This window comes from Lasioglossum baleicum, chromosome 15, assembly GCF_051020765.1.
Source record: "Lasioglossum baleicum chromosome 15, iyLasBale1, whole genome shotgun sequence".
NCBI lineage: Eukaryota > Metazoa > Arthropoda > Insecta > Hymenoptera > Halictidae > Lasioglossum > Lasioglossum baleicum.
The window spans coordinates 1,037,883-1,062,782 of NC_134943.1; the positions used below are offsets into that span (position 1 = coordinate 1,037,883).

The window sequence follows — 24,900 nt, forward strand, 5'->3', positions numbered from 1 at the left end:
ATTATAGGTTTGCCTACCATCCTTACGTCTAATTATTATTAAAAAGAAGACAACATGTCGAAAACTACAGTACGCGTTCGTGACACAAATACCCACGGTGTTTGCGTCATATTCTTGCCGTTAAGGAATTAAAAACGCATAAAGCAGCCTAAATATTGCTTACTGTCCTATATTTAAAAATCGCAATATAATAATTGTAGTTGTTTGAACAATTCTACTTTCACCAAGAAATCTTTCCAGCAGTCAGCTTCAATTACAAATACAAGTATACCCTATGGAAGTCAACTATCTTCACTAATAATCGTAATTAAATTAGCAAATTAGCAGCAAGTTACGGGTCAACTAAGAAATTATACGCCTAAAGTCTGAATAGTGTTCGTGCATGTGCATATGCAATGCAGTTCTATTGTCAAAATCTGATCCGTAATAATGCATAAAGAAATCATCGAACTAAATTTTCATTATGAACAACATAAATTAGAATACCTGTAAATGTATTGTATATGCCACGCAACCCATATTTGGTTCAAAGCAACAAATAAATAATAACAATAGAACATACAGTATTCTACGAAAAATTGAAATGACAATACAAAATAAATAATTGAATCTGCAATTACAGCTTGCATTAAAAAAGCATAAATTAACAAATTGGAGAATATTGGAAACAAGGAGGAAACGGAAACAAACGCGTTACATCGTAACGTTACATTCAATTTAATTTCTATTTTATACAACAGAGTACAGTGTGCACAGCGATGCAGCGGTGTAATGAAGACAGACATAACGAAGGAGAAGCGTGAAGATAATTGGCAGTTCGTGCAAGGTTCTACCGGATATTTGTCTCGAATTTTTCTAAAATCTAATAAAACGCACGGCGATTGAATAGCGAGTCGCATAAAGGGTTGCAGTGTCTAGGTCACGTACGATTGCGTAGTGTTTTCAGTGTGGTGGTTTCCTTGAATCGCTTGCTCACGCACGTATTGTGCGTCCAAGTATGCGAATTACACGGGTGTCATTTATTAACGTTGCATTCACCTAGCGCGGATATATTGGATATCGTTTCGATTTCCTGGAAAATTCCGACGTAAATTCCCAAAGGGTCTTCCTGCTTTAGCATACTCTCGCTATAACAATAGTAAAACAATGATTAACTGTGCTACGTAAAAACTCGGGCGTGCAACAGAATTTTTCAATATGATAAGAAAGTTAAACATAAATTCTACAAAAATATCGTCACGATATAGTTTTTCGTGCAATCAGAGGAATAAAAAATTGACTTCATTTAATAAACAAAGTTCTTTAGTTGAAGTATATGGCACAAGGAACTAGCGATTGTTTCTTCAATTAAATAATTTAGTCGCAAGTAACAATAAAAGTCCTATAAAATTTATTTCGTTTATTTTCCTACTTCACAGTGCATGTGACAAAATACAGGTTCTTGGCAATACGTTGAAAATCTGCCAATAAAGTAAATGTCAATGTGTTGAAGTAAATAAATGCCAAGAAGATGGTAGAAAATAATTTTCTATCATTTTTACGACATGTGTTTCTTTACGAAATGATAGAAAATTATTTTCTGTCTTTATACGTATAATTCTTCTACAGTTTTTACATTTTAAATTACACTTACTCATTTTTGTCATAAATGCAAGAAATCCGCTGTCTACTTATTAGAAATATTAGTTATTTCGTAGCTTATCAGTAGACAGCGGATCTTTATGCAAAATAAAAAAAGTTTGCACTGTTTCCAAGACACAGGTGTCAAATACAAAATTTTGTTCATCAATTAATTATCCTATTAAACTGAAACTAATACAATGATGTCCGTAAATCTTTTTAATATGACCACTGCTTTAAATTGTGCGTAGCCATTTCAATCATAAATGCAAAAAATCGGCAGTCTGCATACTAGTTATTAAATAATAGGTGATTACTTAAACCTTGTATTCATCGGCAGTTTCTCGGAACGCGAACTTCCACATTCCTTCCATGAACTCATCACATCATAGAAAATTCATGGGTATTTAACGCGTGAAGTATTTTAAACGCGATTTGATGTATCTGTCTCCGAAAGATGAACATCTCGCATGCATGAAATCGTCGTGAAAGTGTACAAAATTTGTCGGTCTTCGCCAGATGTGTATGAGGTAGTTATAGAGTATTTACAGAATGCGTCATCTGACATTTAAAAAGTGCCACATTCGCGTTTTCTCATAATTATGACATTTAAGCAGCTGCCGCGGAAACGAAGTTACGCGGACACATCGAACCTGTCGTTACCATTAACCATAGAAAATCGAACGAAATCGTGGCCCAATGAAAATTGACTATACGACTTGCCGCGATATTGGAACATCAGCGTTCTAATGCATCAATCTTCGGTTTAACCCTGACATTTGCTGCGCGAGTTCCAATCGACGATAATGCATCAAAGTCTTGTGGAATGCAATTTTCATGCATCTATGGACAATTTGCATACCACGCTTGCAAATTCGATTGTCCGAAAAAGTAACGAATCACTCATTGCAAATGGCGTCGCGGTAATTTCATTTGAACACTCCCGAATTATCTTCTACTTTCACGTTGTTCCGGAATATAAGAAAATGCGCATATGACATCATATTCAGCATGTTGACCAAACAACTGCACGCAATCTGCGAGGTTCTAGAAGCTTATCTTTTTCGTGGTATAGTGGATCCAAGAAGTGCTTAAACGCGCTAAATACACGATTCTTGAGAAACCATATTTTACAGAAAATGCTCTATGTACATTTATACGCCTATGAAAATCTTGAAAAACTTTTTCGGTGACTGAAACCACTATATGTAGATTTTGAAGATACAACGACGCCTTAAAAATTTATGTACGTTTTTTTAGTGGTTTTGCCAAGCTTTGTATGAGCAGAGTACAGCTAACTTTACAGTAGCATAAGTTACAGTTACATCATGAGGGTTTCACACGACCGAACAATTTTTAAATAATCGTTGTAAAGAGGGGGCAACAATCTTCAAGTCAATGGCAGTTTCATCGGCGAGAAAAATTGTCGAGAGTTTGTGGAAACGTTTGAATTTGCAGGGTGGAAAACTGTAAATTACAACTATTTTTCTTGGGTGAAGATTTCTCAAAAAATTATTTATTGTCGTTTGTACAGTTAAATTTACTATTAAGAGGTCCCTGCTGCTATGTATAGGGAAACCAGACTACGCATCGCGGCGTCAATACAGCAGCAATGGCGCGACGCGGACTCCAACGCTCCTCTTATCTCTAAAGAATAACAAATAAATATACATCTAAACACATTGTAAAATGTTCATAAAATATCAGACGCTTAAATATTACAAAACTTTTTTAAAGAAACAATTTTTTTTAGGAGAAATACGTAAAAAAGGAAACTCCGTGTGATGACTCGAGGGTAGGGACTGCTGGAGTTAAATTGAGTCCAGGCTTACGGTTGCATTTGTTTTTACGAATTCGTGATTTTTACAAAATCATAAGGAAATATAATGTTTAAACATTTTTTAAGTCCAATGTACGTTTGTCTAAATGAATTGCCATGAAAGTGCACTCTCTCTCTGCAAGTATTTAAAAGGTTATCATGCTCGTACTGGGTTCATCTAAATTGATTAGAAATTTGATCAGTGTTAGAGTTGAAGTTGTCTAATTACAGTTCATGCTAAGATGTGGCTGTTGTACTTGGTATAGTAAGTCATTTTTATAATAAATAAGTGAACAATATGTGATGAATATTTATGCTCTTAAAATATGTTGAATTGTGTATATCACATATGTGAAATATGAAAAGATGTAACAACGTAATACGTAACAAATATGTGAGATATAAATATGTACGCGAAAGTATGCAATTATATAATAATAACTTTGTTTATGATTGAATACGATTACAACTTTCTATATTAACTATAAAATTATTATGAAATTTTATATGATTCAATATTATTATAGAGGAATAATATTGCTCATAAAAATTTTATAGAGAATTTAATAATATTTTAAAATAGCATTAAATTATAGTATGAGAATTAATTTTATAGTATAGATCATTAATAACGTTCACTGCTTAAACTAAATTTATCTTATTATTATTACGACTATATAATTAATAATCTTGTTTTACATCAAGGATTCTTTTCAAATTCCATTTTGTATTCCATTTTGGAATAATATTTTCTCCACCACTTTTAGGTATATCTAAAATTGTATTCCATATCGTTTAATAATTTTATGGAATCTATTCTACCCTTCTGAAACTGTGCTTCGTCTGTTATGTCACGATACTACATGCATTATATTGTAAGCAAAATATGTACACTAAAAACTTTTCGTTGAAAGTCGTCCTAAATCAAATATTTTAATCCGGTTCACATATCCGTACGTTTTTTTCTATAAAAATTAGCGAGAAGACTCGGAGTCTACAATTATTATAATTCCAGTAGGAAGTCGTTTGGGTATTAAAGGTTTATAAATTTGCGACTTCTATGCAGTGATATTTTTGTTTGTCGATTGCAGCCTTGAATAACATATGTAATCTCCAAGATGCTTCTTTGGTTTCTTGTTACGTGATCGGTGCGAGAGCGTTATTATTCATCCTTGCAGTTGTAAAAACGACAAGAGTCGATTGTAAGACGAATCTTTCTGCGAACGAGCTAACAGATTTTTGTCGGCCTCCATTTCTATTGGTAACGCGGCGGGACGCATTTGCATCGGCGCGGACCACGCGACAAGAGAAAGCTATATGTATTGTTCCGTTGTAATGAAAATTAATGCTTCCACCATCGATTCGCGACTTAATTATTGGAATGAGCACGAATGTGTGTATAATAAATGGAACTGATAGGTCGAGATATATGTGCGATGAATATTTGATACAATCGCTTGTGTTAATTTCACGTTGGATCGGGTTAAACCGAGTTCTTATAATTACAATAGTATAGAATTAGTTGCATTATTAATATTGAAATATATATATCGTTCGTTTTGACAATGCATTTTACGTAGAATTGCTGCGTCGCCGGTAGCATTCAATATTTCTCGATCTGGAATGAAATAATTTGAAAAATAGCATTAATTTATGCAAGTCTAAACGCAGAAAATCCTTTAAATGGTAAATTATATTTCAAAGTGTAATTAAATGTTCAGAATACGCTTCGACTGCCGCGTCAGTCATGGGTGAAATAATTTCTTTCACCGAACTTAAAGATCAATTATTATTACAATTTATCAAATAATCAAATCTTGACTTTTACAAACACTATGGCATTCCACGTGTTAAGCAGCTCTCAGAATTATATCCAGCAGAAATATATAAAAGAATTGATTATTTTCTGTCTGGTTCCCATGGGGATAAGCTGACTCAATTCTGTGATTCAATGAACGTCAAAAGGGAATTTATTAAGCAATATTTTCGTAGTGAAGAAATCAATTAATATGGAATTAACCTGGTTCCCTGTCACGCGGTTGATAGCCGTGAACGAGTTTGCATCATGAATCACTATCCCTCAGTAGTTAGAAAACCGATTCTCGCGACAAATGCACATTTTACGTGTAACTACTTTAGCACACCTTATCTCGGCATGTTACGTGTCTATCTCGTACACACGTCTCTCTCGCGATTAATTAGCATGGTCGGACGAGGATACTAAACACGTCATTTGAAAGTATATTACAATGCGCTAACAATATCTGAAAATTCATCTGCGAAGTTAATCTAAAGTTGTCTGTCTTTACATTGTTTAACGTCAAGTCGGAGGGTAGATTACATTAAATAATGTATTTTTAATGTGACGTGAACATAGGTAGACTCACCTGCCACCTAACTAAGTTAACGAAGTTTACAAAAATTTTCAGCGACGTCTTGAATTATGACAAATTCCGTGTTTCATGGTGGGCAGATAATTGAAAATTGCATATGTATATGTGAATATGTCAACACGCCGAAGTCTCCGCGAGATATTAAGAATTTCAATAGAAGACAGCACGCGAATATTTCATTGAATTCATTAAAGGATAGAGACAGTATTAATCATCGTAACTTTCACTGACGATAAATCCGTGTCTTGCCGATGTATTACACATTGATAACTAGCATTAAGATTTTACGATTTTAACGAACGAACAAATCCCAATTGTGCAACGTCGAAACGAGAACATCCATTAAAGTACATTAACCGATTCATCGGCGCCGGTATCAGAGGAAATGATCGGGCCAAAGTTTTCGATGAAACCCGTTCGTGGTATTATATCTAGTGCCGGTTTGAGGCTCTGATTCGTTATTAATCTTTGTGTCGAATGCATCCAGCCTTTCTCGTGGGACACCACGACTATATAGCGACATTTACGGCGTATCATTCACATGGCGCGGCTCCTCTCCGAACATTGTGAAGTATGCACGATCCTTCAGACAAGAATTTGCCCTTCCACGAATCGAGGAAAGCGCGCCTAATAAATGTAACAAGTTCACCGAAGTTGCGACAGGAAACGCATTCTTCCTCGCTGAACTCTAATTCTTACAATTTGGTACGTATTATCTTTGGTATCCTGAAATGATTATAGTTTTAATCAATTAAACACCTATCCACACAAAAATTCTCAATTCAACCTTTTAAGAGTTTTATTTAATTTTGAAAGTGTGTATCTGTGCGCTTAATTAATTTTCGGGGGGGGGGGTATGTGTTTCATTTTCAAAATCTTGAGCGTTTGCATTTTCTTTACATATTAGTGTCAGAATATATGTGCAAGAGAACTAACAGAAGATTAATAGAATTGCATAAACTCGTTTGAGTCTCGTACACTTCTCTATAACGATTTATAACATAATTTGTTTGTCATTCTAAACTAAGAACATTCTGTACGTGATCATATATTCCACATGATATTGCTCCTCAAATTAATTACCTTTTCGTACATAGAGTTCCACTGGAGTTTGCACAATATGGGGGCTATATGAGGATATTATCAAGCAATAAAGATGCTTTCTTCAGAAATGTTTGTCCACGAATGATTTCAAACGAATAAAAAATAATTTCGTCATCTTTGCGCTACGTAAATTCACTCCGAATTTTGCAATTTTATTAATGAGTTTTTTATTATTAATAATCAATATTTGTTTGACTGTTTTAAGCCCTCCCCCTACGATTTATATTACGGTTTCAGTGATTAGAACTTTTTTTTGTACATCGTAATTTCCTAAGAAAGGAGAATATTGATATTAATTGTGTGCCTATATGTTCTCCAATAGCTGTATATTAACAAAAGCAAAATAAAATTTTATTTTGGTTTAAAGGCAAATTATTAACATACATTTTTATCGGAATCTGTTGAGACACGATATCGTAAGGCAAGGGATTAACAGCACACATCGAGTCTTCAATAGTCATTAAATGAAATAAATAATTGTAATAGTTTTAGTGTTTCGACATCGATGTGTTTTATAGAAATTTTATTTCATTCTTCATTACAATAAATTTCATTCTTCATTACAATAAATTTCATTCTTCATTATAAATAAGGGCTCACATATACAAACATGTTTTTATCGATTCATAATTTTCAATCAAAATTACATTTGAACGCACTGATTTACTTTGGACTTTGGGTAAATAGATATGGTAACTCCTTGCGAACGAATTTACGAGTTATTGTACCACAACTCGTGAACGATCCTGCCGTTATTCCCTTTAATCCCTGAAACAGTAAATGGGAACAAAGAGTGTATCTCATTCAAGATTGAAATGTCAGAGTTTTCATACCTCGACGGCGATCGATCGCCACTTTGAAACTGCTCGAACTGCAATTCCGTTTCGCGTCGGCAGTGCCTCTTCTTGCTTTTTAATGACAACGTAAAGGTCAGAAAAATTTTCGTTCTTGCGACAGAAGGTGTGTCGCGTAGCTGCTCGTGGGGCCCGCGAATGATCTCGCGAATGATCTTCGCGTAAGTTACCTTTCAGAGGCGTTGCCACCGGATCCCCCTTTTACGCTTCGTCATGCTTCTTTCGGGAGCTCTTGTCTTGTTCATTGAAAACAGAAGACAAATTAGAAAACTTCATCATGTTCTTGGCGAAAACAAGAACTAACAAAAATAGCATCATTAGACTGTGGATTTTGAGCATTTTGAAATAATTGAAAACATGAATATCTTTCGATCTACTAAAATTATTAAACAAAGAAATAATTCCTTGAGTCGTTCCTATTTCTTGCAGTAGATGCAGGACATTATTTTGTATAAAAGCCATAAAATTAATGCGACTTTCACATTAATGTAACACTTCTTATTTAGCAACAAAAATACTTTAGCCCCTAAAGAAGATAAGCGAAATGTAACAGTTATATTTGTGAATAAGGCTGTCCCAAAAATGTTGTACGTCCTCAGAAGAACCGATTCCTGAGCTCATTTGAAGTAATTTTTTCCTTTGTGATAATTTTCTCAGCGGTTTCGTTAATAACTTCTTAATGAAGTCGTGGAGAACATTTTCGTAAAGGAAAAAGTTATTTCAAATGACCTTAGGAATCGTTTTCAAGGAAATACAACATTTTTGGGACACCCTGTATATTAATTGAAGCATTTGGAGGATCATTTGATTATACCTTACCTTGGGTTAAAAATGTAAAGCTATGTCCACACTGAACAACGAGCAACTTTTAGTCGATGTTGCGTGTACCTTGACAAACTCGCTGCTTTTACCGAATAGAGAAGAAGACAACAAAAGATGACAAGAAGTCTGTCGATGTTATTTTAGTGTGAACATAGCTTAAGTCAAAAGAAGTACGTGTTGGCCTTAATAATATTTCAAAATTGGACGTATTAAATTCCGTGTGCTCTGTAAGTAAATGGTGTGTGCTCAATCCTTGACATACTGAGCTTTAATTATCACCCTGATTTTTGTTTACATTCTACTCCTCTCAGCATCATCACTCTTCTGGAACTTCGTGAAATTTGCTTTTAGTATGAAAAGTTCGATTTCTGCACTCAAACCTTAGCAGATTCATTTTCGCTTTTACACAAGAGTTCCCTTGGTTTTTTCAACGAAGTGCTTTTATATACTTTCTCGTAAAATACAATGAAAAATGTGAGGTAGAAAGATCTCGGTAACAGAGGAATTCGTGGACAGGGCAGAAGCTTCATTAACAGTGTCAAAGTGGACGAGAAAATTTTCTCAACGAAATTGCAGAATGATTAAGTTACAAAATAAGACGAGGACCACACGGTACGTTAGACGATATTATTTAAATGAAGTTACGTCAACTCATTGTGTACGACAATTCATTTTTACTGATTAGACTGATGACTAGACTTACTTTATAATAATAAGAATAAGGAAAAAATTTCTTTCGACAAACAGAAAGTTACTACCAGCAAAAATGTTAATACTTTTGCTAAAAACACGTTCTGTTGCAATTCGCGTCATATGATCATATGAGTACGAGACTGTTTAATTGTAAAAATTATTGGCTGACTTATTTTGCGAATTCCATAGATGCATAAAAATCCACAATCTAGTAATGACAATTTCTAATAATCATGACAGCGTGTAACCAATATAATATCAGCGTCATCATGGAAAGACGAAAATGATCACATGAGCATGAGACTGTTTAATTGGAAAAATTGTTGTCTTACTTAATCGTATAAACATCTCGTGTCTTTCACTGTTGCATCTTTCTCCGCTTGTTAACAGTGCAATTTGCATTCCAATAGATGAAAGAAGCATCGCTTCGGCGGCGGTATCGCTTGCCAGAACACAGTGTGGCAAGTAGGGACGAATCATGCAATTCTGTTATAGTCAGCTGAGGGAAGATGAGACGATCACGTAAGTTGCACGCGAATAGATACCTTGTATAGATCATGGCGGACATGAACGAGAGGATGATGAAAAAACACTCGACCCGCGTGTTCAAGGAACCGTGAAACGATATCGGCGAAAATTTTATGGGCTCGCGAATACCAAACAGGGATCGGTAAAATTCTATTGGTGTAATAAATCACGGACAAAAACGGTCGATGTGAATTATTCATGACATTTATTTGATCGACCTATTACCTCAAGCCGACATCCTCTGTTCCCTGTAACATATCAGGATTATTATTAGTGCTATTACTATCGTCATATGAAGAATAAAGTTTATAGAAATCAATTTAGCCGATATTACTATATTTGTATAATATAACGTAATATACAGAGTCATCCGTTTTTAAACGGCTAAATGTTAACCAGCTGTAGAGGACCCCAAATGGAACAACTTTTACCCCTATCACTTTTTTTGTTTCGGCCTTGATTTCCAGATAATTGCAAAAAACCATCATTTTTTGAGTTTACATAAAATTAAATATCTCAAGACTCCAATGATGAATCTTGATGGTTTTTCCTTTGTTTCGTTCAAAATAAGTAGGGGCATCTTTTTTATTGAATAAACTTTTTTGTATGACCTTCGGATCATGATTTTTTTGGCGTGGGGCACACCGTGGAGCCTGAAAGAAATAAGTTGGAAAGTGGCGGTGTGTCCCACGCCAAAAAAACCATGATCCGAAGGTCATACAAAAAAGTTTATTGAATAAAAAAGATGCCCCTACTTATTTTGAACTAAACAAAGGAAAAACCATCAAGATTCATCATTGGAGTCTTGAGATATTTAATTTTATGTAAACTCAAAAAATGATGGTTTTTTGCAATTATCTGGAAATCAAGGCCGAAACAAAAAAAGTGATAGGGGTAAAAGTTGTTCCATTTGGGGTCCTCTACAGCTGGTTAACATTTGGCCGTTTAAAAACGGATGACCCTGTATAGTGTAGCGTATGAAATACCATACATACAATATAACGTAATATACGTATACTGTGTGTGGCATATAAAATTCCGTATAATATAGCATAATATATATTATAATATAACATAATATACATATGTATAGTATAGCATATGTATAGATTATAAATCAGATACAAAAAAGCTAAAAGTGTTATTACAGTTACTATTATTATTAGTTCTATCATTATTATTGTTAGTTCTATTATTAATATTATTTTCGATAATCTCTAGCATATCATAAAACAGCTGAATCGAGAATTGCATATACATATCCAATTATTATTATTATTAGTTCTATCATCATTATTATTATTATTAGTTCTACCATCAATATTATTAAATTATATTTTTTGTAACTGATGTAAATATTTTTTGAAAATTATGGAATAAATTTCTTTACCCCATCACATATTGTAATAAAAATTGCGGAATCTCTAAGTAAATTCAATCTTGTAGACAAGTTTAGTGCTCGGTACGGTTAGAAGAATATACATGTATTCAATGTACAGTTAAATGAAAAATTATTTCTGAAAATTGATACGTCGCATTTAAGTAGGATCTCCGTGTAAAGTAGACAAGGGATGTAAAGGGATATCGCGCTAGTTTCATTAAAAACCAGATAAGCAGGAAATCTAAAAGGTCGCCAAGAGATCGGCGGCTGAGGTCTCCTGTCGTCTAAGAATGTTGTATCAGATAAAAGGAGAGAGAGAGAGAGAGAGAGAGAGAGGGTCTCGGTGTTCCGGGATTGAGTTCCGTTCGAATACGCCCCTGATCGCGGGCGTATTAGCTGCAAGTTGCAACTGCAATTCTAAATACGGACACACGGAGGCATGACGTAGCGCCCCATGGAAACGGCTATGTGCCATAGTGTCATAATGCGCGCGCGCGCGTCCTTTGAAGCCGCTTTTCAAGTTGTGTAATCACATTTAATAACGACGGCCTGGCCATTACCGCCGCCGCCGCGCCACCTCGGCTTGGCGTGGCGGCCACGATTTTACCTGGTTTTACATTGTGACGCCTTAAAGGACGCCGCCAGGGGAATTTTCATGACTTCGGCATCGAACTAAATCATTGCAAATTTCTGCGAGCAGCCCGATTATTGCAAAATAACCACACTCCCACCTTCTTGTTTGCAGCGATCAACGAAACTAATGAGCGCGCGAATGAGCGACCGAATTTATCAGCGTCGGATCTTTAATTTTGGGGCCCCGAGCTAACACTGTTTCGGGTCCTACCGAATTGACTCAAATTGACTCAAGTACCAACAGTTTTGGTATAATTTATTTTTTCTTAAGTTTTAAACGCAGAAAGCCCGCAAAAGGCTCTTCGTAAAACATTTTTAGTTTCAATAATCTCTAGCATGTCATAAAACAGCTAAATCGAGAATTGCAAATATCCATCTCTAAACAAAAAATCAACGTATTCTCTATGACAAAACTTAATAAATTATGAGTGTTAACTTATTTTTAGAACGTTCACTAAGAGTAAGTTACAGAATGAAGATATTTAACGTTGACACTTGAGCTGATGCAGTGACACTAAGAAGCGGTAGTAATTTATGTACACGTCAATAAAATCTTCTTCTCCATTCAATTAGAATAGCACTTTATCAACGCGAACACTGTGTTTACTTCCTTTTGTTCTCCACTATAACATGAAGTAAAGTATAATAGTTTAATCTAGAATTGCATGTACCCATCTTTGTGGCTAGTGAATAAAAAACGAAATTTCAAGAAGTAAAAGATTTTTATTTTAATCATTTGTAGCATCAAAATTAATTGGCTCACTCTAGAATTGCACATATTCATGTTTGTTGTCAATAAATTTTAAAGGCACTAAATTCCGAGAAATAAAATATTTTTTTTGTAATAACCCGTAACCAATAATAGTTTACTCTAGGATTAGTATATACAGGGTGTTCGTATTATTTATGAAGGAAGGAAAAAATGAGGAATGAGGAATGAGGAAAAAATGGCACAGGACGAAGTAAGTTATAAGTTGTATGGTGTGTCCTATAACCAATACAGTAGTATATGTATAATCATTTTTTATGGTTACAATATCTTTCATTAAGAATTTTGACAGGAAGAAGTTTGACATGAGGTTTGGCATAGAAAGCGGCTGTTAAAACGAATCCAAACATGTGATAAATGATGTCCTTTAGCGTTACGTAAGATCAGGAATAGGAGAATCAAGGTAATTTAGCATGTATTAGCGTGTTTTATTGATGTGACTACATACGTTGTTCTAAATGGCTCCCATTATTATGTGTGTGAGTTAACATTGCTCGCGGTATTGGTCTTTGGATCTTGTAAAATCGACGACGCGATATGCCAGCTCGTGCCCGGCTTTTATAAATATTTTAATTATTTCTCTCATTCCCGATCTTTCATATGACAAACAAGCAAAACTAGCATTCCCCCCCCCCCCATTTATAAAATTTAATTATCCACCTCATTCCCAAAAATTAATAGTCATCTTAATTTTTTGAAAAATGTTCTATGTATACGTAAAAATTTGTTATTAGTAATTAGTAAATATAAGTATTTATTTGATATAATCACTATATACTTCTTTTAAAAAGTAAGTTATTAAACAAAAAATAATAAAACTGCCGCAATAAATTACACGTATAATTGCTAATAAATTAATTAAAAATAGGAGTGCAAATAAGAATTGTACATTATAGTTTCTATGCTAATGTAAGCTGGAGTATGTAAAAAGATAGTCATATACATATATTAATTATCATATATGTTAATATTAGAGACATTAATTAACTATTTTAAAGACCTTTTACCATCTGTCAACCAGGATAGGAAATTTCAACATTTTGAAAATAGAATATCTTAGCAATTCTAATCACGAAAAGCGAAAAAAAAAATTAAAAAAAGGATACTAATACTCGCCAGAAAATTTCTCAGATTTCTCGCAAGATCGATGATCACCAAAAAAATTGGAACAGAGAAATAAAAGTGGCGATAAAACTAACAACGATATGTGGAAATCCTCCCACGCGTTTTTTCTGCGAAGAGCCCAATGTCCGACCATCATCGACTGCGCATTAAATTTGTATCGTGATTAACAACGTTTGACACTCGATACATAATATTATTATGTAATGTCTGATGCAGATGCGCAATGCAATATCCTTGTAATTACTCAACACGTTTGGTCACTCGGATCACTGGAATTTTTACGATACCCACACGCAACGTTTCATCACACACGTGGAAATAGAAGTTGCTTCTTATAACAGCAATTTCACTTGTGTACATTAGCTAAGATCGCCAATTTCACCGTTTAAATGTCTAGGTGTTAAAACTAATTTCCATATGCGAATAAACACATTCGTTAGACTTGATTTACAACGAGCGAAATCATTACATCAGATGGAATAAATCATTGAGTAAAGTAACAATGAAATATTTGATTAATCATGCTATGCAACAATTTTTTTCAAATTATCTAATTTAATTATTCCACATACTATATCGTGTTTTTTGATTTTCGATGATTTTATAAACATGAACAAACCTTGCAGATATTAACTTAGAATTTAATTAATTAGTTGCATCATCATATTAAGATTTGCTATACTTAGTATTTAGTGGCTAGATATAAAATTTTATTTAGACATGTAATCAACAATCTAGATTTTTCAAGAGTGAATAATTCTTGCTCGAATAATTATATATTTCTCAAATTATATAATTTCGATAATAATTCCTTGCATTTCTGTGATTCTTAGAAAAAGTATTAGAAAAAATAAAATAGAGATATTGAGAAAATACAAGGAAAGGAATACTTTGTAAAAATGTTTTTCCTCGAAAGTTTTGTGTACAAACTTTCATGTATTAAAATTGCGAAAGTTAATTCATAGTACACACGCGTATCGCGGTTTACGTTAACCTTAGAGCGAACTTCCTGCTCTTTCGAAGAATGCTTTCATGATCTCACTAATCTCTGTTTCTGTGAATTAGCGATTCTGTAAAAAAGGCGAAGGTATGAAATAACAATAGCATACATCATCTGCGTTTATCTTGGCAGGCTGTCTATGAATACCCTTTAATAACTGGTTTTTAATATCCTGCTCGTCATAGACTCTGATTATGTAGATCTTCAGATAACCCGCCTTGTTTCCACGGAATCTTCGAGAATCCCATGTTATTTGCATCTTCAGCTGCAACAATTATGTTTCCGCAACCTCCTGTTGCTTTGAACTTGACGAAATCTTCAATGAAATAGCTCGAGCGATTGATCAATGATTGTTAGCATGCCGCATCTACAGACGAGTTGCAATTATTTTATTCGCAACGTTTCACGTGAACATTTAGAAATACTGTAAAATATATGTATGTACATATAATAAATATAATAAATATAAATATAATATATATATATATATAAATATATTGTATTGAACATTTCATATTATATAAGTCTTATATATTTTCTTATTCTACAATTTTGTTTTATTACTTTTAGTATTTCTAATATACAATATTAACACATCACAACTCTGTGGATTTTTATGCAAAATAATAATTTTCTAAGTGAACTATAAGACATGGAAGTTAAATGAAACTGTATTTTTTGTTTCAATAATTTTTATTGTGCAAAAATATTATTCTAATGTCATCTTACTGCAAGTTCGAATACCCAAAATATATGTATATTTGTATATTCTTATTGTCTAACAGTAACAAATGTTTAGACATTGTGGATCATCTTAAAACAAATGTCATAGTTAAGATACAGTAATTTAACTTGGGTGAAAAAAAGATAAGAAGAGGTCTTTTGCATTGCTGTACGTTTTTTTATCAATACTCTCTCTTGCACGTGTGCATTTATGCACGCTTATTCTATGACAATAAATGCACATCCTTGTAATCAAGTAATTTCCATGAGAACTTTGAAAATAAAGTAATTACATATAAATCTGGATTGTAAAGCAAATTAAACAATGTATATTGTATTCTTGGTTTCACATTCTAAATTTATTTTCCAAGTTGATTGGATTTTAAGGTTCAACAATTCATTTCAAAATTCTTTATTTTCATCTCTCAAGTAAAAACAGGTTTCAAGGAACGTGTTCTCCGGCTGTTATCAGAAACCTCCTCCTACAGTCCCGAGTTAAATGAGACTCATGCGCCGTGTCAAGTTCCTTTGAGAGTCCGTTCTGAATTAATTAATTCAGCTGTTAAGAGCATTGCACTGTCGAAACAATGCGAGGCATGGCAAAAAATACCGCGAAATCTTTGTTCAGCTAAGAAGGCTGCGGTGTAAAGATGGGTCAACCTTTCGCCTTGCGATTATGTAAGACCTCGGACTGACTGACCTTTAGGTTCGTTCATGGCATGCGGCATTTACGTAATTTACCGATTACGATGTATTAGAGCCTTCTGAACCTAGAAACTAGTTCTCCTTCTCGCTCTAATATTTTTAAGATAGGCTAAACACATGTCCCATCCCCCTTCTGCCAGGTTGCACCCGATAAAGTATTCGCCCTTTGATGGCGATCCCAGCTTTTAATGAGATCAGTACAGTATAGCTAGCGCTCGTTATGCGCGACCCTTTTTCACTAATTTCATCAGTCCACTGTAGAAAGGCGGGATTCGTTTCGCGAATTGGGCACAGGGTACAATAGGACCTCGATTATCCGAACCGCCAATGTCTGAAACCTTCAGTACCCTAACATGCTTCTTCAGATGTAAGTAGCTCAATATACAGAGCTTCATATGTAACACTATATTTATTGTACAAATAATATTTGTACACTTCTGCAATGCAAGTCCTGTGCGCCAGTGCTTCCTTCCTTCCCCACTGCATTTTTCGCAACAGTGAATAATGAACCAGCACCACAAGCATGTTATCGCGTTCATTCTTTCGGGGTACAGTCACCTTTCTTTATTTATACCTTTTACGCATCATCACCCATTTTTGTACAAAATGGTCAAAAATTGTAATCCCAAAGAAAATATATTATCTTTTTATTATTTTCTATTATTCGACATTAAAATTAATGTTTTATCCTATTATTAGTCTAATTATTATTCAATCAAAAGGCCTGGATTATAATTTCCTTAAATAAATATTTCGATTTCCCACCACAAGGGTTTTCCTGTCAATTACCATGCATTACGATTATCAATATATTTTTATGTCTAGTAACATATTCTAACTTCACATTTTAGGTAAAATGGTCGTATGTCGATTTTTATGCTGATAGCACGATGCACATTAATAATTTATTATAAATTACGAAATAAAAGATGAGCTCAGATATTTTATGGTTTATATTATAAAATTATGAATGAAAATTAATTCCGCTTTTTCTAATAATATTAACCAATTGATATTAATTTCGTACGATATAAATAAAATCACGTGATTGTTCTAATAATAATATTTAATACGAAATATATAAAAATGTTAAAAACAAGTAGATTTATATGTATTTTTGTCATATATCATAGAGGTCGACAAGTTTTGCTCGTTTCGGCCGTTTTTCGAGGGCTACGTCCCTTTTTTACGCAACCTCAGGCCCGCACTATACAGGGTGTCCCAAAATTCGTGAAAATCCCGAAAGGGGGTGGTTCCTGAGACCATTCTAAGAGACATTTTCCTTTGCACCAAAGTCAACTGCGGCTTTGTTTAGGAGTTATTAACGAAAAACACGGACCAATCAGAGCGCGCCCTGGGCCGCCGCGCCGTCACGATGCGATGTCACGGCGTACCGCGACACTCGCTTGCCGGCGCGGCTTGGCGCGCCGGGCCAGGGCGCGCTCTGATTGGTCCGTGTTTTTCGTTAATAACTCCTAAACAAAGCCGCGGATAACATTTTTGCAAAGGAAAATGTCGCTTGAAATGGTCTCAGGAACCACCCCCTTTCGGGATTTTCACGAATTTTGGGACACCCTGTATGTACTGCGTGTGGCGCATTAGGGCGACACCCGTATCAATAGGTTTCCACATTACCATTACCGAAGAGGAACTATTGTAAATGCGTTTCTTTTTCGCCAATGGTATCCCCTGTAAGCCTATTCCACTATGTCGCACATGATAATTTCGGTAAAAATAATAAATTTGAAAAATAAATTCGGAAGATTTTGAAAATAGTTTTTAATATGGGCAATGCTTGGTAAATCCCAGTAAATCCGAAATGTCGAATGGAAGGCTGGACGACGCTGTTCGCATTGATACGGATGTTGCCCTAATGCAACACGAGCAGTTTATACAACGGTACGGGCCTGAGCTGGCTCGCGAATTAGGGCCGTCACGGGAAGCGAGGCGGGTGGCCGAATAAGGGGATGTAGCCCTCGAAAAACGGCCGAAACGAGCAAAACTTGCCGACCTCTGTGCAGAGATTAATCGATTAAAATTTTAATCATGATTGATTGATTAATATATGTATATGATTAAAAAAAGAAATCGTCAAAAAATCGGCGATTGATTCAATCGATTGATGAAGTTAATCGTCAATCGTTGATTAAATGAAGAAATCGTCAAAAAATCGGCGATTGATTCAATCGATTGATTTCAATCGTTGATTAAAAAAAGGAATCGTCGAAAAAAAACATAAAAGCACGTAAACAGAATTTGTATTATGGATCAAATGACAATACACCTACAAACTCAGTTTACATTTTTTTCAGTATTCATACAGTTCTGATTACGTATTTCATTCCGAAATTTCAGCAGTTAATCATTAATCAATTATCCGATTGACGATTAATAATCGTTAATCGCAATTAACGATTAATAAGTATTTAATCGTTAACCACAATTTTAACGACTAAACGAGGAGATTAATTGTTAATTGTGATTAACGATTGAAGTAGAAATTTAGTCGTCAATCGTTGATTAAATTTTTGCCCAACTCTGCCTCTGAGTATAGCATATATGTATAAAATATGTGTGTGAGCCATTGTACCTAGCGACATCTAGAATGATTAAATAGTTATTGCATCAGAAGTGTGTACAGAAACGTGACTTCAGAAGCGCTCAAAAACGGCATAAAAGATTAATCTAATACACAGAATTAATGCAATTGATTGCATACATTCTTAAGAATTCTGAAACATACAATCATGCTGGAACAAACTATGCAAACTTTAGCAATGGGTAGAGTAATTTTAGCTAGTGGCTCTCCCAGACGGCATGAACTGATAAAACAATTGGTAATTCTTTTTGTAATATTATGTATGCACATACTGTCATCACTTTGAGAACTATCGTTAAACTAAAAGTATACTTTTATGGAAATTATGTTAACATGTAACTTACTATTGTAATTTTTTATTTTATATCAAGTTTATGATTAGCCAATTCTTGGAATAAGAATATTTGTAATAGATAGATAGATGGATAAAACATTTTCATACTATGTCATTAAGAAAACGTTTCTGATTTGATATCAGGGTATTAACGCAGAGATAGTACCTTCATTATACGATGAAGCTCTAGATAGATCTACATATACAAATTATGGAAAATATGTTCAAGACATAGCAAAGTATAAAGTATTAGAAGTATATAACAGACTAAAAGAAGATTCTAAACCAATTTCTTTAATAATTGGTGCCGATACTATGGTTACGATGGGTGATATTATTTATGGAAAACCAAAAGATAAGCCTCAAGCATTTGAAATGTTATCGAGGTAAAAAAAACAATTTAGATGTAAATGATTAATGTACTTGCACGAGTAAAACTAAAAATATCATTGTACTTTAGACTAGCAAATAGAGAACATGTAGTTTATACAGGAGTATGTTTGAAAACACCAAAGACAGAGTTGAACTTTTATGAATCTACAAAAGTAAAGTTTGGCGATATATCTCCAGTACAAATAGATGCATATATAAAATCAGGAGAGCCTTTGTGAGTGGTATTGCTTTATAGTTTCATATCGCTATTTAGGAAGAAATGATTACATATTCTATATAATAATTTTCATGTACAGCGACAAAGCTGGAGGATATGGCGTGCAAGGTCTCGGTGGATGTCTTATTGAAAGAATTGACGGTGATTATTATACTGTGATGGGCATGCCCTTATATTCAATTACAAAACAATTGAATACACTTTTCTCCAATAGCTAATATCCAATATTGTCAAGTTAATAATTTACTTTAAAATAAACATTGATAAAAAAGAGAGAACTGTTTATGTAAGTTTAACCATTGTACATATTATGCACAAAAAATTTAGAATTTCTTTTAAATGTAACTAATTAACATTTTTAAAGAGTAGAATGCAAAGAACAATAAAACGGACATTTTATCATTTTCTGATTAATAAAGTTGATATATGAATTGTTGTCTTCCAAGCATTCGCTTTGAATCGTTGTATGTATATATTAATCGTAAAATTTTGTGTTTAACCCTTTGCACTCCGAATTATTTTTCAATTTTGTTGCCAACAACTCCCTACTATTTGAAGTGTTTCATTTGAAATTTACTTGAAAGGACAGTTCCTCGACTGCTACTTATTTTAAACAATTGTGTTTACTAATTATATTAAATACAGCTCTCAAACTTTGTTGTAATTTATATTTGTGGAACTTATATTTGTTTTTAACACATAAAGGAAGAACCAAATACACATAAAAACCCGTTTTGTATATATTTTTCTATCTCTGACGTCGAGTCACACTCGACAAAGGAGTGCAACGGGTTATTAGAAAGAAAGTTAAGTTTTATTTTTAAAAAAAAAGTTGTTTAGTACTGACGTGGCTGTACAATCATTTAAACCGCGCTTATTATGGCGCGGCGCTGCTTCACCAATGAGTGGCTTTCCATGTATCTACAATGGAAAAGTATGTATCGGAGCACTTGATTGTTTCTTTACCTTTGACAGTCCGAGTTGTTGGAACGTAGTTGATGGTTTTGTGATGAGTTCTTTGCGTTTAAGGTAGAATTTAGAACAGGATAAATTATTACGTCGTATAATTCGTGTACATTCGTATGAGAAAATGGAGGACGTTTTAGAAGAAGTTGTTTCTTCTGACGATTTGAAGGTAAGTCAATCTAATAAAAAATGAATATGTGAATACTATTATTAGCTTGTTCAAGTTTTCTGTATATATTTTAGGATAATAACATCGAGTGTATTACGATATTAAAATTAAGTAACTTTCCTCACCGTATTTTTCAATTCCAGGCAGAGCGTACTATTTTTAGAGGTTATGTAGGATTAATTTAATATTCCACAACCTTTAAAAGTTGTTATTGTCATTTGTGTTTTATAGAATTGTAAAAGGCGTTCAAGTAACGTTATTTAGATGCATAAACTATATTTTAGAACTATGATTCACGATGCGTGATGCAATAATTTAGTCATGTTATATATACATATGTATATTACATATATATGTATACAAATTTTTTTCCAGACTTTTGAACACATATACCATGAACAATTACTTTCATCATTTGTGACGCAAAAGGCACAGTTTGAGTATGCATGGTGTCTTGTCAGAAGTAAATATCCAGCGGATATTCGAAAAGGAATAATTTTGATGGAAGATCTTTACAACAATCATTCGGAGTCAGAGAGACGAGATTGCCTTTATTATTTAGCCATTGGAAATGCTAGAATAAAAGTAGTATTGATTGACTTATTTGGCATATGATTTACAATTGAATATTAATCGATCATTTATTATATTTATAGGAATATACAAAGGCTTTACAATATGTTAGAGCATTTCTTGAAGTTGAACCTGGAAATAAACAAGTGCAACATCTGGAGACGCTGATCAGGAAAAAGATGGAAAAAGGTTTTCTATTTATAATTTATTATTGGCTTTGACAACTAAGAAATATTATGCAAAGTGCTTCGCTGCTTCTGCGTCCAATACATAGCATCACTAGGCATTCATTTTATTTTATATTATTTCTAGTTGTATTAGTACTTTCGTGGGTTAGTAGTTACTATATTTCTTTTAGTTCGGAATGATCACACACAATAATGGCTGAATTAATTTTTTCTTGTCTTAAAATAATATGCGCTTTGTACATTGTCATTTAATATACAATATATCTGTATTAACTAGAATTAAGAGACATATTAGCAGTATTACGATAAATTATATTTCTTTTGTGATATATTTTTATCATCTTGGTACAGTACAAATACTGTATTCTTGTACCTCAACTTTAATGCAATTTAAGACAGGAAAGTCAGTTTGAAAATGCAATAAATAATATGCATTATTACAAAGATATGACTACCAGCGTTTTCGCAATTGTTAAGGTATGCATGGTCAAAGCATGGTCAAAGACCTGGCAGTTAGGGAGTAGCCTAAATTCTGCCTTCTCAATATGATCAACAACTATCATAGCAACTTAAAGTGTGGGGTTTTAAAGTATACATAAAAGACATAATCTATAAAGCATGTCTCCTGTAGGTTGCTATGTCAACAATGTTAGAAATCAAATTTCTTCTTCTTCGTTGATTTTTGTGAAATGCATCACTTATGATCTGCTTAAATTTTTTGATCGAGATACTGAGGACATTCGATCAAACCAAGAAAATGCTTTGTCCTCATAGAAAAAATTTCTTTATTCACGACTGAATAGTATTATTACTGCTCACCTTTTGAACATATCTGGAAATGATGACTGCATCAGGAAACAATGATGCATTGTTTATGACTACGCATAGCGCATTTGAACCTTGGAGTTCAATTGTAGTGGTTAAAAAGATTTGCATTTATAATGTCAAGCATAAAGTAAACATCACAGTCGTACTTGGCAAAGATCGCTGGTGTATAAATATAAATTTAATATACAACTATAATATACATATACTGATCATGACAGGTTATTCGATGAATAGCTTGTTTGAAATTGCCGAGTCTAGTGTTACTTCTTCGAATATTCTCACGCTTTTATGCTCAAGAATAGTTTATTGAATAATTATTGTTCAGTTTGTTTGCTCATTTGGGCTTTAAATTAGTTTAGGATTGCTATGCGAATAGCTTTAGAATTGTTTACACCTGTATGTGTTTGTACAAAATAGAGCATCTTACATTTTTTTAATAACTGTTTATAGCAATTTTGTTACTAACCACTGCATTAACATTAAATCGTAAAGTTCATATAGTGCGTACATAGTTGATTAGATTAGTATGTGATAAGAGATATCACGAGATAGAGAGATATTACGTGTACGTATTTTATATTGTAAATTAATATCCATATTTATTGCTTAAATGTTAGAATCGGAGCAGGTGTTTTTATTCTTTTAGTACTATATATTTTCCACTTTCTTCTTGTATAGTATTTGCGTTTAATAAAAATAGTGTGACGAAAGGAAATCATTTTGGTTATGGTGCTTAATTTAATAGCAATGTCTTAATATTCAAAGTGAAAAAAATCTGAGTGTCATACATTGTTACTAGTATTATATGTATTTTTTTTACAGAGGGTCTCTACGGCATAGCCATTGCAGGAGGGGTTATTATCGGTGTTGCAAGTATTCTTGGCCTTGGTATTGCAATGACCAAAAAAATGACATAAATTTTTACGTAAACCAAAAATATAACACACATCGTTTGTCCCAATATGTATACTATTGTTTCAGACTTTCTTAAGAACTATATCATTCTCTGTATTATAAAATTATGCGTGTATTAAGTTTTTAAATAAGAAAAGTAACTTTTTCCTAGCAATATATTGCGTTACTTCATGGAACAGACATTCCGATGTTGTATGTTTTGTGTCGTTTATATGTTTAGTGTATAGAGAGTTTAAAAAAAACTTATTTATTTGGAACCTAGTCGGAAGAAGAAATATATAATATAAATAAATATTTATCATATAAACGTTTGCTTACACTACAACCTCAGTACACATAATTATATTATTTGTATATACAGCTGAAGCTATTGTACGATCAACACATGTATTGATACAAAAAATTTTTATCAAAATAAATGTGATTTATCAGAGGAACGTTCGTGTTCGACGATTGAAGATTGTGCTGGGTGTACGTGTAAAGTGAAAATGTATTAACGCGTCTATCATTGATAATCAACGCCAAATCCGTGCCTCGGTCACCGGTGACTGACAGTAAATTAAATGCCCCGTGAGTCATAGTTCCGTCCAGTTTAGCAGTAAGATTTAATTATTTAGTATATTATTATTATTTCTGTTAATGAAAATTACATACAACGGCGGTGGAAATAGTCATTCCAAATAAACGCGGCGGCGAACGCGTTAACGTGTAATCAGCTTGTTTCCGTAAACAAATTATAATCAGCGCATTAAGTTTCTTGTCAATTCATGCATATTGAATCATCCGTTTGTGAGAATGCGATGGTTGGTGGTGAGGGTAACGTGCAACAGAGAAAACCACGTAGATATATACCTTTTATATATAGATTTATTGATGACTTCTTAATATCCGTTGATAAAGTTGTTTATGTACAAAATAACGCTGGAATATCCCTATAATATTATCATATTATATTTAATGACCTATGTTATGGCCCGACGACTCGCCAGAAACCTGCCTGTTCGGTTTCGCGAGTCGACATTATTTGCTTATTTGTTTTACGCCAAAATACGGAGCGCCGCTACTTTTTTTTTCTTGAACGCGTCGTGTTTCTGTCGGCCTTTTTCCCCCGTTCGCCACAATTATTATTTACAGTCTCGATCGGCCGTCAATTACCGATCGATTGCAATCGTTAAGGGGAAGAAAGTCGCTGGAACCGGGACCACGCTCGCCATTATTATATACTTTATAGTAAAGATTCAATAAGTGGGAGAAAATCGTATAGGCGATGAATGATTCTTACACGCTATCTTCGGGAGGCTATTTACAAAGAAGACTCTGGTTTGTCGCCCACGGTATAGCATCGATTCCTTGTGTGGTATACGCGCACGCAACATTTATTCGAACGAAACCAACATAATTTATGTGACGTAGCTTCGTTTCGGATTTTCTTTTTGTACAATTACCGAATATTCAATGTCGCAGGCGTCATTTTACTGCGGATTTTATGCACTTCTGACAGAAATGAATAAGAGAACGGCAAAACTATACAGTTAGTACATTGACTCAT

At 33.7% G+C, this 24,900-nt stretch overlaps 2 protein-coding genes and 1 long non-coding RNA gene across 4 annotated transcripts; 2 read left to right on the plus strand and 1 right to left on the minus strand.

Annotated features, from left to right (window-relative positions):
• Positions 1-7,435: 7,435 nt before the first annotated feature.
• LOC143216320 (uncharacterized) lies at positions 7,436-10,541 on the minus strand. 2 transcript variants are annotated; one of them, XR_013010550.1, is made up of 4 exons: positions 10,059-10,541; positions 9,638-9,804; positions 7,770-8,026; positions 7,436-7,704 (listed from the first exon to the last, which is right to left on the minus strand). It is a non-coding gene; the product is annotated as an uncharacterized LOC143216320 (long non-coding RNA). The 2 variants fall into 2 exon arrangements; XR_013010549.1 differs by having other exon boundaries at positions 9,638-10,541.
• Positions 10,542-18,774: 8,233 nt separating this feature from the next.
• On the plus strand, positions 18,775-20,496 carry LOC143216305 (dTTP/UTP pyrophosphatase). The gene is made up of 4 exons (XM_076439229.1): positions 18,775-19,006; positions 19,247-19,488; positions 19,563-19,709; positions 19,792-20,496. Exons 1-4 carry the CDS (start codon positions 18,917-18,919, stop codon positions 19,928-19,930), a joined length of 618 nt encoding a protein of 205 aa, XP_076295344.1. The 5' UTR covers positions 18,775-18,916; the 3' UTR covers positions 19,931-20,496.
• A 160-nt stretch (positions 20,497-20,656) lies between these two features.
• Fis1 (Mitochondrial fission 1 protein) lies at positions 20,657-23,505 on the plus strand. Its single transcript, XM_076439231.1, has 4 exons — positions 20,657-20,847; positions 21,223-21,432; positions 21,504-21,609; positions 23,259-23,505. Exons 1-4 carry the CDS (start codon positions 20,803-20,805, stop codon positions 23,351-23,353), a joined length of 456 nt encoding a protein of 151 aa, XP_076295346.1. The 5' UTR covers positions 20,657-20,802; the 3' UTR covers positions 23,354-23,505.
• The last annotated feature ends 1,395 nt before the right edge of the window (positions 23,506-24,900 follow it).